At 45.9% G+C, this 16,453-nt stretch overlaps 1 protein-coding gene across 6 annotated transcripts in view; it reads left to right on the top strand.

Annotated features, from left to right (window-relative positions):
• The window catches only part of scaper (S-phase cyclin A-associated protein in the ER), a 141,050-nt gene that overhangs the window by 43,735 nt on the left and 80,862 nt on the right, over positions 1 to 16,453 (top strand). For 3 of the 6 annotated variants that reach the window (XM_071416898.1, XM_071416900.1, XM_071416902.1), the window contains 12 exons: positions 711 to 838; positions 1,013 to 1,269; positions 2,014 to 2,343; positions 5,185 to 5,352; positions 5,520 to 5,583; positions 11,976 to 12,111; positions 12,249 to 12,360; positions 12,785 to 12,925; positions 13,291 to 13,446; positions 13,548 to 13,690; positions 14,416 to 14,497; positions 14,626 to 14,778. In XM_071416898.1, coding sequence (XP_071272999.1) covers positions 711 to 838; positions 1,013 to 1,269; positions 2,014 to 2,343; positions 5,185 to 5,352; positions 5,520 to 5,583; positions 11,976 to 12,111; positions 12,249 to 12,360; positions 12,785 to 12,925; positions 13,291 to 13,446; positions 13,548 to 13,690; positions 14,416 to 14,497; positions 14,626 to 14,778 — 1,870 coding nt within the window. The remainder of the gene's footprint in view (positions 1 to 710; positions 839 to 1,012; positions 1,270 to 2,013; positions 2,344 to 5,184; positions 5,353 to 5,519; positions 5,584 to 11,975; positions 12,112 to 12,248; positions 12,361 to 12,784; positions 12,926 to 13,290; positions 13,447 to 13,547; positions 13,691 to 14,415; positions 14,498 to 14,625; positions 14,779 to 16,453) is intronic. The other 3 variants (XM_071416899.1, XM_071416901.1, XM_071416904.1) reach the window with 2 other exon arrangements.

Here is a 16,453-nt window from a genome sequence, read left to right on the forward strand (position 1 = left end):
ATCTGAGCTCAAAGTGCTTACCATCATGTTTATGTAATGACTGACAGTCATTATGAACACACAGCAGTCATCAAAATCCCTTGTTGTTTTACTCCCCATCAGCACATTCTGGGAAGCAGTACAATCTGTTGTGCCTCAGCATCTTTCAGCTGCAGCCTGGCTGACATTATGTGTAAAATGGTCAGCCATCATTAGATGTTTACAGTTAGCGTAAAGGGAACACAAATGCTAAAACTTTAACTAATCAATGTAAGATATGATGTGCCGACTGGTCTAGGTTGGTAGAAGCTACTCTGTGATCTGATAAGGGGATTGATTGCTGATGGCGAGGCATTTGTTTAATGTAATTTGTTGAGTCTCACTGGCCCTCGCCACAGAAACAGTGGGAGGTGTAGATAAAAGTGTGGTTAAAGACTGCTGAAGCATCAGTTCAATATGTGCAGTTCCCTGTAATCGAATGCTGCAGGAAATGGGTATTGATCATGAAGGAGGTCTGTTGCCTGAGACAGTCCTGTAGGACCTGGGAGTGTTGTGATGAAAACCCTAGCCTGGAATGACAGATGGAGCTGCTCCCCTTGGGTCATCTCTTTTAGTGGTCCTCACAGCCATTTGTACTATTTTTGTACAGTGATAATCTCTCTGGTTGAAATGCGTTTGTGTATGTTGGCATTGTTCTCTTCTGGTTCTGATTTATGTGTTTATCTCTCCAGTGGTCCTCCACCCACACTGGCGGTAGCTCGTCTGTCCCACACGGGCCCTAGCTGGGCTGAGCGGGTCAAGTTCTCCCAGTCTCTCCCTGTCCCCAGCCAGTCCAACAACTGTCCTGTAGAGAAACCAGGTAAGCAGAGCTCTTTCCTCCACATCTATAGAATGAACTACATGATCCTCATCATTTAGTACACCTCTGATGTCCTTTTGTTGTCAGGGTGTGTCCCCCCTTCTGATTAACGCCTATGGGGCATTGACATTTGTTTTGTTCTTTTCTTATTTGTGTGTGTTCTTCTGTGTCCAGGTAAGAAGGACTCTGAGGGCTGGGAGACAGTCCAGCGTGGACGTCCTGCTAGGCCTCGCTCTGCCATCATCGTAGCCAAGGTCAGCCCGGTCCTGGCCCACATCAGCCCTAAAGACGACAGTAACAAGGAGAACCAGCAGCTCCTTGGCAGGTCCTGCCCCCTGGATAAAGACAAGGGTCACTGTGAACAGCCAATCCCTGAGGAGCCTGTCCCACTTGAGGAGACGGCAGGAGACTTGGAGAAGGGTAACATGGAGGTACTGAGCCCTGACGTCGCTCACCCTACAAGGAGTCCCCAAATATAAATGATTCAGGAAGACAGGAGATGTGGTGCAGAGTAACTCAAAACCGTTTTATCAGCCACATTGTTTTTGTTTTGGGCTCCACAGTACTCATAGACACCCTGTCCAGATGGGGCACATCAGTTTTAACACAATTGATCGTACACTGAAATTTCAGAGGCAGAAAGATGCCATTTTCACTCTCATTAAATAAATTCTCAATGTCTCAGAACACACTGGGTAGGGGTGTATTCTAGGCATTGCTTGATTTAGACAGATTTCATGTTTCCACATTTATACTGAACAAAATATAAACGCAACATGAAACAATTTCAACTATTTTTACTGAGTTACAGTTCATATAAGGGCATCAGTCAATTGAAATAAATGAATTAGGCCCTAATCTGTGGATTTCACACGCCTGGGCAGGGGCGCAGCCATGGGTGAGCCTGGGAGGACGTGGGCCCACCCACTTGGGAGCCAGGCCCAGCCAGCCAATCAATTTTTATTTTAGTTCATGAAACATTTTACATTTTGCGTTTATTTTTGTTCAGTATAGTTTATTTGATGATCTGATGAGGTTTGGGTGTTTTAGGGCATGTTAGTACCAACCTCCCTGCATGATGTGTGTGTTAATCGTTTTGATTTGTCACTGCTCTCATGAAATGCTTGGAATATGCATGTCTTTAATATTGTGTGTGTGTGATTGTGTCGGTGCAGCCCCCAGCAGACAGTGTGCAAGACTCGGGGCAGTGTGTCGACACACCCTGTGAGGACACGCCTCCGCCCATACCAGCCCCAACCCCTTCTCTTACACAAGCCGAAGACCCTGCCCACTCCGCAACCCTATCCCTACCAGCTCCAGTCCCTTCCTTAGCCCTCCCTCCGTCCCTAGACACGGCCCAGATGGATGGGCCCAGTGCTCTGGGGAACAAGGGGGCTGCCGGGGGTGCGTCACAGGGCATGGCAACATCTGCTCCAGGACAGGCTGAGACTCCCATGGCAGCGGTGAAACTGGAGAGTGTGCTGGACCCCACAGAGCTTTCCACTGTGAGTGCTGAGCGATGGAGGAGCAGAGGGAGGGGAGGGCTCAGTGCGGGTGGGGGGGGGGTCAGGGATCCCCCAGGGGCCTTCACCGCCTAAACAAAGTCAATCTACAGAACCTTCAGCCACAATGTGAGATGACATGCTGCACAGCCCGCTCAGAACAGCCCTGTGCCAGGCAGGACGGTTTACTTTGGGGTGTTGATGGTTGGCTGTGAGAGGATGACCATATGGGTCCGGTTGTGGGAGCTATGAAAGCAGTGTCTGTCGTGTTCGTTGCTGGAAGTAGCCAGCCCAGTTGTTATGCTGTGTTGATGAAGTGGGCAACAATCAAAACTTGACTGTGATTTGAGCTGAAATGGTGAGAGAACCTGTGACAGGGTGTCCAGTTCAGGGACAGGTTCAGCCCAAAGGGCCATGGGTCATGGCATGTGTACAGTTGTGGCCAAAAGTTTTGAGAATGACACAAATATTAATTTCCACAAAGTTTGCTGCTTCAGTGTCTTTAGATATTTTTGTCAGATGTTACTATGGAATACTGAAGCATAATTACAAGCATTTCATAAGTGTCAAAGGATTTTATTGACAATTACATGAAGTTGATGCAAAGAGTCAATATTTGCAGTGTTGACCCTTCTTTTTCAAGACCTCTGCAATCTGCCCTGACATGCTGTCAATTAACTTCTGGGCCACATCCTGACTGATGGTAGCCTATTCTTGCATAATCAATGCTTGGAGTTTGTCAGAATTTGTGGGGATTTGTTTGTACCCCCGCCTCTTGATGATTGACCACAAGTTCTCAATGGGATTAAGGTCTGGGGAGTTTCCTGGCCATGGACCCAAAATATCGATGTTTTGTTCCCCGAGCCACTTGGCTGAGAAGCAACCAGGATGCTTTACTGTTGGCATGACACAGGACTGATGGTAGCGCTCACCTTGTCTTCTCCGGACAAGCTTTTTTTCCGGATGCCCCAAACAATCGGAAAGGAGATTCATCAGAGAAAATGACTTTACCCCAGTCCTCAGCAGTCCAATCCCTGTACCTTTTGCTGAATATCAGTCTGTCCCTGATGTTTTTCCCGGAGAGAAGTGACTTCTTTGCTCCCCTTCTTGACACCAGGCCATCCTCCAAAAGTCTTCGCCTCACTGTGCGTGCAGATGCACTCACACCTGCCTGCTGCCATTCCTGAGCAAGCTCTGTACTGGTGGTGCCCCGATCCCGCAGCTGAATCAACTTTAGGAGACGGTGCTGGTGCTTGCTGGACTTTCTTGGGCGCCCTGAAGCCTTCTTCACAACAATTGAACCGCTCTCCTTGAAGTTCTTGATGATCTGATAAATGGTTGATTTAGGTGCAATCTTACTGGCAGCAATATCCTTGCCTGTGAAGCCCTTTTTGTGCAAAGCAATGATGATGGCACGTGTTTCCTTGGAGGTAACCATGGCTGACAGAGGAAGAACAATGATTCCAAGCACCACCCTCCTTTTGAAGCTTCCAGTCTGTTATTCGAACTCAATCAGCATGACATAGTGATCTCCAGCCTTGTCCTCGTCAACACTCACACCTGTGTTAACGAGAGAATCACTGATATGATGTCAGCTGGTACTTTTGTGACAGGGCTGAAATGCAGTAGAAATGTTTTTGGGGGATTCAGTTCATTTGCATGGCAAAGAGGGACTTTGTAATTCATCTGATCACTCTTCATAACATTCTGGAGAATATGCAAATTGCCATCATACAAACTGAGGCAGCAGACTTTGTAAAAATGTATATTTGGGTCATTCTCAATTTTTGGCCACGACTGTACAATGACTGTGTCAGGTATTAGTTTGTTTTCTGTTGCTAATCTCCACTGTGCATTAGCGATCAGCAGCTGTCCTGTGTAAGGTTGGTTACTGCCTATGTAGTCTCTCTGCAGTTAATCAGGGATACCCTCCTTCACTAGCAGGGCTACTGTCTGTCATAGATACTTCCACAGCACTTTAACCTCTTATGGAGGTTTTCTCTATACCTAGAGATGATAACTTTCCCTGTAGATCATTCAAAAGACATCTTAGCTCAGATTAAACGCAGGCAGATCTGGTCTTAGTTCTGGACCAGGCCAGACACCTCTCTGGGTGGCTCAGATAAGCCCAGTGCTGCAGGACCCTAGTTAGAGACAAACAGCTTTGTTGGTGAGAAAAACCCCTCCCTCATTCCCCTTGTTAAGTTAGACTGGAGCTCTGGTCTCTCTGGACTGGAGTGCAGCTAGCTGTCTATCCTCCCTGATAGTAATTTCGGACTAAGGAAAGACTATTTGTCAAGTTCATGTCGGAAGTGTAAAGACTAATAGACATTGAGACATTTTGGTCTCCATCAGGCTATTTAGACTAATCTAGTAAGTATTTATTCTGACCTGTGTTTCATTGTTTTGAACCATGTCAGTGAAATGGTCACTTAGTTGTGCCTCCTTCCACCATCTCGTCATCCTCACAGTGAACTTGTTCTGCATGACTCCTGAATGCTTCCTCACCTGTGATCTTGTGATTGGTCGTGTGATGCAGTTAACTTTTTGGTTTGATCTTCTTTTCAGTTTTGACATATATATAATACCAACATTTCAAAATGGTACTCTTAGAGCTGTATGAAATGAAGACACATTCTTCAAAATAAAACTCAGGAAATGTTTTAAGTTGATCACACCAAGCCCACCACTATATAATAACATATTTCAAAATATAAAGCAATAGACAACATTCCTGCATTTTAGAGATGTCGAGATAGACCCTGACTGCCAGTGGGCTTAGTCAAACCTGAATGACCTGAGGAAGGAGCTGTATGTGAGTCTGTGTGTGTGCTGTGTGTCCAGCCACAGTCCATGGCAGAGGTCCTGGCTAAGAAGGAGGAGCTGGCTGACCGCCTGGAGAAGGCCAACGAGGAGGCTATCGCCAGCGCCATCGCTGAAGAGGAACAGCTGACCAGAGAGATCCAGGCTGAGAACAATGACCTGGAGACTGACAACGAGAGTGACTTCTCTGTAAGACACATACCTCACACACTCACGCTTTTCTTTGGTCATATGAAAGTAGTTTGGTGGTTAAACATGTGAAGTGGTAGGATCTCTTTCACCAGGTCTTGAGTTTTGCTCACTTTGCAATATCCTAATGATTGTCACTGATCATGAACTGATTCTCTCTCTTCTAGGCCAGCATTGGCAGTGGAGGGGGACTCAACATGGACTGGAGTGACATGTTAGCCGATTATGACGGTAAATCTCTTTTCTGTAATTGATCTACACTGTACAAAAATATAAAGGCAACATGTAAAGTGTTAGTCCCATGTTTCATGAGCTGAAATAAAAGACCCCAGAAATGTTCCATAAGCACAAAAAGCTTATTCTTTTCAAATTTGGTGCACACATTTCTTTACATCTCTATGAGCATTTCTTCTTTGCCAAGATAATCTATCCACCTGACAGGTGTAGCATATCAAGAAGCTGATTAAACAGCATGATCATTACACAGGTGCATCTTGTGCTGGGGGCTATAAAAGGCCACTCTAAAATGTGCAGTTTTGTCACAACACAATGCCACAGATTTCTCAAGTTTTGAGGGAGCGCGCAATTGCAATGCTGATTGAAGAAATGAATGTTAATTTCTCTACCATAAGCTCTACCATCCATCGTTTTTGAGAATTTGGCAGTACATGGAGTTATGTAAGGAAAGACCCCCATGAAATGGGCAAAAATGAATGGCTACTTATTGACATTGGGCAAAACATATACACAATTGCAAATACCACTCAATTGGGTGGCAGTTGGTCAAAATCATATTGCAAGTGGAACATAGCAAATGCCGGGTGTAATAAACCAAAAATCCCAAAGGGGGGGAGCGCGCTCCACCGTAGGATTCAATATGGGAAATGGTCAAAGTCAGGTCTCAAGGGTGAAATCTTCCAAATCTGAATAAAAACACAAAAAATGAACCTCGTAAAAAGTGCGTTTTTGGACCGTTTTTCTTCTTCGTTTTTTGTCAATTATACATATGTAAGAACCGTATGTACCTACATTTGTCTTATTTTATGCGAGTTTGTCCATAAGGCCTATGTTTTGTCCATTTGCCATATATGATCATAGGAAGTCTGCTTCCGAACCCAAAAGTCAGTGAACCATGTGCAAATAGCCTATATACTGACCAAATGAAATATATCACTATGTTAAGCCCTGAATCAACCGAGAAGGTCTATTTGTCAAGTTCTGATCATAGGAAGTTAGAATTTCTCAATGGTGTTGATTCAGCATGTTAATTTCGTAATGGGAAGTCCTTATGGATATACATTGGCAATGGACACTGTCAACTTGCAGAATAGCATGTTCACACTGACAATATGCTGTATAACTGCAGTATAACATGTTAAGACTGGCAATGTATTACACTACTGTTCAAATGTTTGCGGTCACTTAGAAATATCCTTGTTTTTGAAAGAAAAGCACATTTCTTGGTCCATTAAAATAACATCATATTGATCAGAAATAGTGTAGACATTGTTAATGTTGTAAATGACTATAGTAGCTGGAAACGGCAGTTTTTTAAATGGAATATCTACATAGGTGTACAGAGGACCATTATCAGCAACCATCACTCCTGTGTTCCAATGGCACGTTGTGTTAGCTAATCCAAGTTTATAATTTTAAAAGGCTAATTGATCATTAGAAAACCCTTTTGCAATTATGTTAGCACAGCTGAAAACTTGTTCTGATTAAAGAAGCAATATAACTGGCCTTCTTTAGACTGGTTGAGTATCTGGAGCATCAGCATTTGGGGGTTCGATTACAGGCTCAAAATGGGCAGAAACAAATACCTTTCTTCTGAAACTCGTCAGTCTATTCTTGCTCTGAGAAATGAAGTCTATTCCATGTGAGAAATTGCGAAGAAACTGAAGATCTCGTACAACGCTGTGTTCTACTCCCTTCACAGAACAGCGCAAACTGGCCCTAACCAGAATAGAAAGAGGAGTGGGAGGCCCCGGTGCACAACTGAGCAAGAGGACAAGTACATCCGTCTCTATGGGCCGAGGCGGTTTCAATGCACCTAGTCTTGTGATTCTGGGACTTTTCTAAATGTTGTCATTTTCGCAACATTAAAAATGAATTGAAGATATTGCAAATAGACGAGGCTGTTTCTCGACCTGAGAACCTTCTAGAGCCACATAACTCACCGTGCACTACCGACTTAAGCTCTAGAACAGGTTTCTACGTTTCAGAGCTCTAGGTCTGACGGTTCTTTGATGGTTCGAACGCCGGTAACTATAGCAGGCTCTTTCTGTCTAAGCCCCACACTGTGTCACTCCATATTGGTTGTGTGTGTGAGTGCAGAAAATCACGTAGAGCTCTGAAACACGCCTTAACATGCCTCAACTGGATCTATAACTTTTTTTTTCATGAAATGGACGTTGTACGATTTCTCGTAAACTACGGTAGATAAATGGCTGGTTCTATTTTTCCTTACACCGTAGGTTTATGTACTTTGACGTGAAGCGGTCAAATTAGTGCTGTATTACCGTTTTCGACCTTCAATCCCACAAAATGTGCATTAACTCAAAGAGCATTGTGGCCTCGATGCCATCATGTTTCTGGGCTAAAAGTACATTTGGCCACCCACTGTGCTCGAGTTTCGTCTTTGAAGTCTGTTTCATTTACGAGAAAAAGCCATGTCCATTTGGTTATGAAATGTCCATTTGCCATATACAGTCAGTTGCCATCTGGTGGAATTTTCCGGTACAGCAGAGAGACATTTATTTATTTATCTCTGAAACCGAGTCTCCTTGACACTGTATTTTTTTACTTCCTGGAAGACCATGCCTTGGGTGCGACCTGAGGCCGTCGGCCTATTTTAATATCACTCCCGGTCCTCTAGTAAGGGACCGTCCATTTGCCCTATGAAAATCCTCATCAATCATAAGGGAGCTGCCACATGCGTCCCTTAAGTATGGTATGGGCAGGCATAAGCTACAGACAACAAACACGATTGCATTTCATCGATGGCAATTTGAATTGCTAGAGATACCGTGACAAGATCCTGAGGCATGTCACCCATTGAGCATATTTGGAATGCTCTGGATCGACGTTTATGACAGCAACTTCGCACAGCCATTGAAGATGAGTGGGACAACATTTCAGAGGTCACAATCAGCAGCCTGATTACATTTACATTTACATTTAAGTCATTTAGCAGACGCTCTTATCCAGAGCGACTTACAAATTGGTGCATTCACCTTATGATATCCAGTGGAACAACCACTTTACAATAGTGCATCTAACTCTTTTAAGGGGGGGGGATTAGAAGGATTACTTTATCCTATCCTAGGTATTCCTTAAAGAGGTGGGGTTTCAGGTGTCTCCGGAAGGTGGTGATTGACTCCGCTGACCTGGCGTCGTGAGGGAGTTTGTTCCACCATTGGGGTGCCAGAGCAGCGAACAGTTTTGACTGGGCTGAGCGGGAACTGTACTTCCTCAGAGGTAGGGAGGCGAGCAGGCCAGAGGTGGATGAACGCAGTGCCCTTGTTTGGGTGTAGGGCCTGATCAGAGCCTGAAGGTACGGAGGTGCCGTTCCCCTCACAGCTCCGTAGGCAAGCACCATGGTCTTGTAGCGGATGCGAGCTTCAACTGGAAGCCAGTGGAGAGAGCGGAGGAGCGGGGTGACGTGAGAGAACTTAGGAAAGTTGAACACCAGACGGGCTGCGGCGTTCTGGATGAGTTGTAGGGGTTTAATGGCACAGGCAGGGAGCCCAGCCAACAGCGAGTTGCAGTAATCCAGACGGGAGATGACAAGTGCCTGGATTAGGACCTGCGCCGCTTCCTGCGTGAGGCAGGGTCGTACTCTGCGAATGTTGTAGAGCATGAACCTACAGGAACGGGTCACCGCCTTGATGTTAGTTGAGAACGACAGGGTGTTGTCCAGGATCACGCCAAGGTTCTTAGCACTCTGGGAGGAGGACACAATGGAGTTGTCAACCGTGATGGCGAGATCATGGAACGGGCAGTCCTTCCCCGGGAGGAAGAGCAGCTCCGTCTTGCCGAGGTTCAGCTTGAGGTGGTGATCCGTCATCCACACTGATATGTCTGCCAGACATGCAGAGATGCGATTCACCACCTGGTTATCAGAGGGGGGAAAGGAGAAGATTAATTGTGTGTCGTCTGCATAGCAATGATAGGAGAGACCATGTGAGGATATGACAGAGCCAAGTGACTTGGTGTATAGCGAGAATAGGAGAGGGCCTAGAACAGAGCCCTGGGGGACACCAGTGGTGAGAGCACGTGGTGCGGAGACAGATTCTCGCCACGCCACCTGGTAGGAGCGACCTGTCAGGTAGGACGCAATCCAAGCGTGGGCCGCGCCGGAGATGCCCAGCTCGGAGAGGGTGGAGAGGAGGATCTGATGGTTCACAGTATCAAAGGCAGCCGATAGGTCTAGAAGGATGAGAGCAGAGGAGAGAGAGTTAGCTTTAGCAGTGCGGAGCGCCTCCGTGACACAGAGAAGAGCAGTCTCAGTTGAATGACTAGTCTTGAAACCTGACTGATTTGGATCAAGAAGGTCATTCTGAGAGAGATAGCAGGAGAGCTGGCCAAGGACGGCACGTTCAAGAGTTTTGGAGAGAAAAGAAAGAAGGGATACTGGTCTGTAGTTGTTGACATCGGAGGGATCGAGTGTAGGTTTTTTCAGAAGGGGTGCAACTCTCGCTCTCTTGAAGACGGAAGGGACGTAGCCAGCGGTCAAGGATGAGTTGATGAGCGAGGTGAGGTAAGGGAGAAGGTCTCCGGAAATGGTCTGGAGAAGAGAGGAGGGGATAGGGTCAAGCGGGCAGGTTGTTGGGCGGCCGGCCGTCACAAGACGCGAGATTTCATCTGGAGAGAGAGGGGAGAAAGAGGTCAAAGCACAGGGTAGGGCAGTGTGAGCAGAACCAGCGGTGTCGTTTGACTTAGCAAACGAGGATCGGATGTCGTCGACCTTCTTTTCAAAATGGTTGACGAAGTCATCAGCAGAGAGGGAGGAGGGGGGAGGAGGGGGAGGAGAATTCAGGAGGGAGGAGAAGGTGGCAAAGAGCTTCCTAGGGTTAGAGGCAGATGCTTGGAATTTAGAGTGGTAGAAATTGGCTTTAGCAGCAGAGACAGAAGAGGAGAATGTAGAGAGGAGGGAGTGAAAGGATGCCAGGTCCGCAGGGAGGCGAGTTTTCCTCCATTTCCGCTCGGCTGCCCGGAGCCCTGTTCTGTGAGCTCGCAATGAGTCGTCGAGCCACTGAGCAGGAGGGGAGGACCGAGCCGGCCTGGAGGATAGGGGACATAGAGAGTCAAAGGATGCAGAAAGGGAGGAGAGGAGGGTTGAGGAGGCAGAATCAGGAGATAGGTTGGAGAAGGTTTGAGCAGAGGGAAGAGATGATAGGATGGAAGAGGAGAGAGTAGCGGGGGAGAGAGAGTAGCGGGGGAGAGAGAGCGAAGGTTGGGACGGCGCGATACCATCCGAGTAGGGGCAGTGTGGGAAGTGTTGGATGAGAGCGAGAGGGAAAAGGATACAAGGTAGTGGTCGGAGACTTGGAGGGGAGTTGCAATGAGATTAGTGGAAGAACAGCATCTAGTAAAGATGAGGTCAAGCGTATTGCCTGCCTTGTGAGTAGGGGGGGAAGGTGAGAGGGTGAGGTCAAAAGAGGAGAGGAGTGGAAAGAAGGAGGCAGAGAGGAATGAGTCAAAGGTAGACGTGGGGAGGTTAAAGTCACCCAGAACTGTGAGAGGTGAGCCATCCTCAGGAAAGGAACTTATCAGGGCGTCAAGCTCATTGATGAACTCTCCAAGGGAACCTGGAGGGCGATAAATGATAAGGATGTTAAGCTTGAAAGGGCTGGTAACTGTGACAGCATGGAATTCAAAGGAGGCGATAGACAGATGGGTCAGGGGAGAAAGAGAGAATGTCCACTTGGGAGAGATGAGGATCCCAGTGCCACCACCCCGCTGACCAGAAGCTCTCGGGGTGTGCGAGAACACGTGGGCAGACGAGGAGAGAGCAGTAGGAGTAGCAGTGTTATCAGTGGTAATCCATGTTTCCGTCAGTGCCAAGAAGTCGAGGGACTGGAGGGAAGCATAGGCTGAGATGAACTCTGCCTTGTTGGCCGCAGATCGGCAGTTCCAGAGGCTGCCTGAGACCTGGAACTCCACGTGGGTCGTGCGCGCTGGGACCACCAGGTTAGAGTAGCAGCGGCCACGCGGTGTGAAGCGTTTGTATGGTCTGTGCAGAGAGGAGAGAACAGGGATAGACAGACACATAGTTGACAGGCTACATTGATTCTGAGTTTGATCAACTCTATCCTCAGGAGATGTGTCGCGCTGCATGATGCAAATTATGGTAACACCAGATACTGACTGGTTTTCTGATCCACGTCTCAACTTTTTAATTAAAAACAAATCTGGGACCAACAGATGTATATCTGTATTCCCAGTCATGTGAAATCCATAGATTAGGGCCTAATGAATTTATTTAAATTGACTTGTTTCCTTATGAACTTTAACTCAGTAAAGTATGTTGCATGTTGAGTTTTATATATTTTTGTTCAGTACATATAATGAAATGTGTTGATGCTCTTGCTAAAGACACAGATTTGGTCAATGTCTAGACTCACCTCTCTCTGCAGCGAGGGAGCCCTGGCGTCAAAGCACCTCCTGGGGGGACATCGTGGAGGAGGAGCCTTCTAGACCCCCTGGCCATGGAATCCACATGCACGAGAAATTGTCCTCACCGTCTCGTAAAAGGTGAGACACACACCCACCCTCATGTCACGCTGAAGTTTGTCAGAGAAAAGATCTTGATTCATGTCAAAGTTCACTGCTACTGTGTGTAAGACAATTGGGGGAGAGGAAAGTCGTTTTTTTTCTGTCTTTGTTGGCAGAACCATTGCGGAGTCTAAGAAGAAACATGAGGAGAAACAGCTGAAGGCCCAGCAGCTCCGAGACAAACTGCGGGATGAGAAGACCCACAAGCTGCAGAAGCTCCTGGAGAGGGTGAGTGGCCATGCAGTGCAGAGCCAACAGGAAACACCACAGACTAGCCCCAGACTGGCCACGAGGAGAGCTTCTGTCAGCACACTGCCAGATAGAATCACTAAATATCAGAGGCCAGCTCCGTCTCTCTCAAACCAGCTGGCCACAGATGTGTCTGGGAGAGACGTAGCCCAAACTCGCAATCTTTCATGACGTTTGTTTTTGTTCTTCAGGCCGTCGTGGGATGAGTGAGCCCTTGAATAATCCTGAGTATTAACCACATAAATACATGAAGTGGTGTATATTCACATTAATCCCTGTGGACATGAGACCAGAGCGGGTAGCAGCAAATGCTTTGAAAGCAAGACAACATGAAAATGTCTACCTTGGTTAGAGAAATGTACATGAGTGAAATGAGCTGACCCAAGCTGTCTTTCCCTCACAGGAGAAGGAGGTCAGGAAATGGAAGGAGGAGTTGTTGGACCAGCGGCGGAGGATGATGGAGGAGAAGTTACTCCATGCAGAGTTCAAGCGGGAGCTGCAGCTCCAAGCCATAGTGAAGAAGGCTCAGGAGGAGGAGGCCAAGGTACAGGACTGACCCCTTTTATATGTCCGAACTCAGAATCAAAGAGTATTTGCAAAAATAACAGTCACTGTGGTAGAACTTTTATTTGATTGGCAATTTTCTGCATTTTTCAAAGTCCCATCAGGTAGCCCGATGTTCCAGGACTTACCCCTGGAACACTGCACACCTTGTCCAAGAGTTGAAGTATTTTCCTAATTAGATGTCCCTTGTGATAATACATTTTTGACACTGAGAATGTTCTTAAAGTAAAGACACAGGACTACTAAAAAGCAATGGCAAACTAGAGTAGAGGCAGAATTTTAGATTTTTTTTTTGTAGCTTAGTGATTCAGACTTGTTGACCGGTGGCCTTGTGACTCTGTACAGGTGAATGAGATAGCATTCATCAACACTCTGGAGGCCCAGAACAAGAGGCACGACGTGCTGGCTAAGCTGAATGAGTACGAGCAGCGCCTCAACGAGCTGCAGGAGGAGAGAGGCAGGAGACAGGAGGAGAAGCAGGCCAGAGACGAGGCTGTACAGGTAACAATAGACAGCAGCTCCCCCTTTTCCCCCCAGACCTCTCTGCCTTACCCCAGTGTACAGTCCCACTGACTGGCTGTGGTCCCTGTCTGTCTCCCCAGGAGCGTAAGCGTGGTCTGGAGGCAGAGAGACAGGCACGTGTGGAGGAGCTGCTGATGAGGAGGAAGGAGCAGGATGCGCGCATCGAGCAGCAGAAGCAGGAGAAGGAGCGGGCCAGGGAGGACGCTGCACGAGAGAGGGCCAGGTCTGTACCACCTGGCTCACAGTTGGAATCACATCTTTTTTGGACTATCAAATGTGGCCCTCATTGTGCTTCATGTGCAATAGATTTACAGTTGGGAGTACCCGTCTGATACGGATGTCAAGGAGGATGCTCTCCTCACTGAGCACGGTTACATGCACACAATAATACGATTATTGTAGGTAGTCAGATTAATATAATCGTTTGTTTAAAACGTTTACATGCTTTGCAAGAAGAACGATTTCCCTAATAATCCTGTTTCCATGACATCTGAAATCGGGCTACCTGATGGGACTTTTGATAAATGCAGAAAATTGCCAATCAAATAAAAGTTCTACCACAGTGACTGTTATTTTTGCAAATACTCTTTGATTCTGAGTTCGGACATATAAAGTTTGTATGTGAAAGGTATTTGTAAACTGCATACGTTCAGTATTTCCCAAACTCACTTCACTAGCGCATAAGGGGAGGCTTGCGCTACCGTGCTGGCACAGGCACAGATACACAGCTGGAATACTGACTTAAGCTGTTTACATGTCCTAATAATTTGAAAAATTGCTCCGAAAATCGGCCTTTGCTTACTTAGATTTTGACGTTACAGTGATTAAGATAAGCAGTGTTTACATGACTAATTCCATACTCGGTCTACTGCCATAATCCACTTAATATTGAATTATTAGTGTGAATGTAAACGTACTCACTGGTCCTGTATGTTGTCCTCTCCACAGAGACCGAGAGGAGCGTCTGGCTGCCCTCAGTGCTGCTCAACAGGAGGCCATGGAGGAACTGCAGAAGAAGATTCAGATGAAGGTTAGTGTTGCTGCTGCACCTCACTGCTGTTCTTCGTTAAAGACCAGACTAATGTTGACATTTCCTAGTTGCAGACCAGACAAAAGTTTACATTTTCTAGTTGACTTCTTGGTTGTTCTCCTTCCCAGCACGATGAGAGCAGTCGCAGGCACATGGAGCAGATTGAGCAGAGGAAAGAGAAGGCAGCAGAACTCAGCAGTGGCAGACATGCCAACACTGACTATGCCCCTAAACTGACACCGTATGAGCGCACGAAACAGTGCTCCTTGTGCAATGTTGTGGTATGTACTCATAGTCTAAGTCTGAAATGGTTTTTAATTATCTGTTTTTTAACAAGATGTCTTTGTATTATTCTTAGTGTAGATGCTGATTTTATATTTTGCCCAGTTGTCCTTGGCATATATTCCCTCTGACACTAGATGTGACACTAGTCACCAGACGTCTGGTAGCATTAGACAGATGCTGACATACTGAGTAAAGAACCATTTTAGCATATACATTCTAATTTTCTTGATCCACTCTCCAGTGAGAAGTTCACCCTTTACTTAATTAACTTAATTCCTTGCAATAATTTGTGAGGCTGATTGGCTTACATGCTTAACCTAAACTGAAGGGGAAAGCAGCAGCAGCTTTGTGGCAGTAGAGCGTCTGTGGAGGTCCCATCCATTGTTGTTTGGCAGACTGTATGCATAAAAATGCTGACGAGAAGGTGATTCAGAGGATTTTGGGAGAGAATGTATTTAAATGAGGATTTAACTGCATTGATTAAACATGAACTCTGGGGTGGAGATTTATGACTGGGCATGATTTTCAAATGACAGGCAACAAATCCATTGGCAGGCACATTTGTCTGTGACGGACCCGGCCGGCTCTCACTGCTACAAGGTTGAGACACCTTGAAGCTCCAACTAGCATCAGATAAAGAACAGTGTGTGTGTGGGTGGTAGAGGGGGGAATCTTGTTAAAAATGTCAGATGACCTTGGCCAGCATCTGACACCGGAGATCATCTATAGGTCAGCAGCTGGCACTCTATTTAATGACATTAAACACAGGCCATCTGTAATAGGCTTTATTCCAGCCATGAGTGGGAGGAAAACAACACAGCCACATCAACCTCATCTCACGCTGTTTGTGTCAATTCTTCATCTTCACACCACTTATTCCAATGCTTCTGTCTGTGTATCATCCAATCTTGCCCACAGTTTAATGTGTTAGTACTGTATCAGCTATTCAGTAGTGATGGGGGAAAAAATTGACACAGTTACGTATCACGATATTATATTGATACTTTGACTCCAAGTATTGATTTAGCTAGATAGCTTTAGCTGGTGCTTGTCGGCTGTACCTGCGCCAAAACTCTGGTATTTTTCATCCAATAACTTGTTCTGGGCAATTCTACGGTAACGAAATTACACTGAGAATACGATTTTTCACTTTAAAATGTATACCAAACAAATAACATTGACTTCAAAGTTCAACAAACCATACAACTCTATGCATAATGACTCAATTTACACAGTAAATATATAAACATTTACTGGAAAACTGTGCGGATGCGAGGTTTGGTAACACAGTTACGGTAAAATCTCTCCCAGTTTTGTTCTGTTACCAAAGTTTGTATCTGCACAGTTCTTTCTGTAAATGTGTTTTTGTAGCATTTTCAGTGGAAATTGTTAAAAGTGCATGGAGTTGTATGGTTTGTTAAACTTTGAAATCAATGGTTTTTGTTCGGTATACATTTTAAAGTGAAATATCTGAGTCTCAGCATAATTTCGTTACCCTTGGAATTGCCCTTCTGCGTCTTTTGAAATACTGAGCCAACATGTTTTCATTATTTTTGTTTACATTACTTTTCAAGGGCTCTCTTGTACCTCTGCGCCAGCAATATGTTTGGAACATCAAATCACATGCATATAGAATCTTGAGAATCGCATATCATATTGGTACTGAAGTAT

This window comes from Salvelinus alpinus, chromosome 9 (assembly GCF_045679555.1).
Source record: "Salvelinus alpinus chromosome 9, SLU_Salpinus.1, whole genome shotgun sequence".
NCBI lineage: Eukaryota > Metazoa > Chordata > Actinopteri > Salmoniformes > Salmonidae > Salvelinus > Salvelinus alpinus.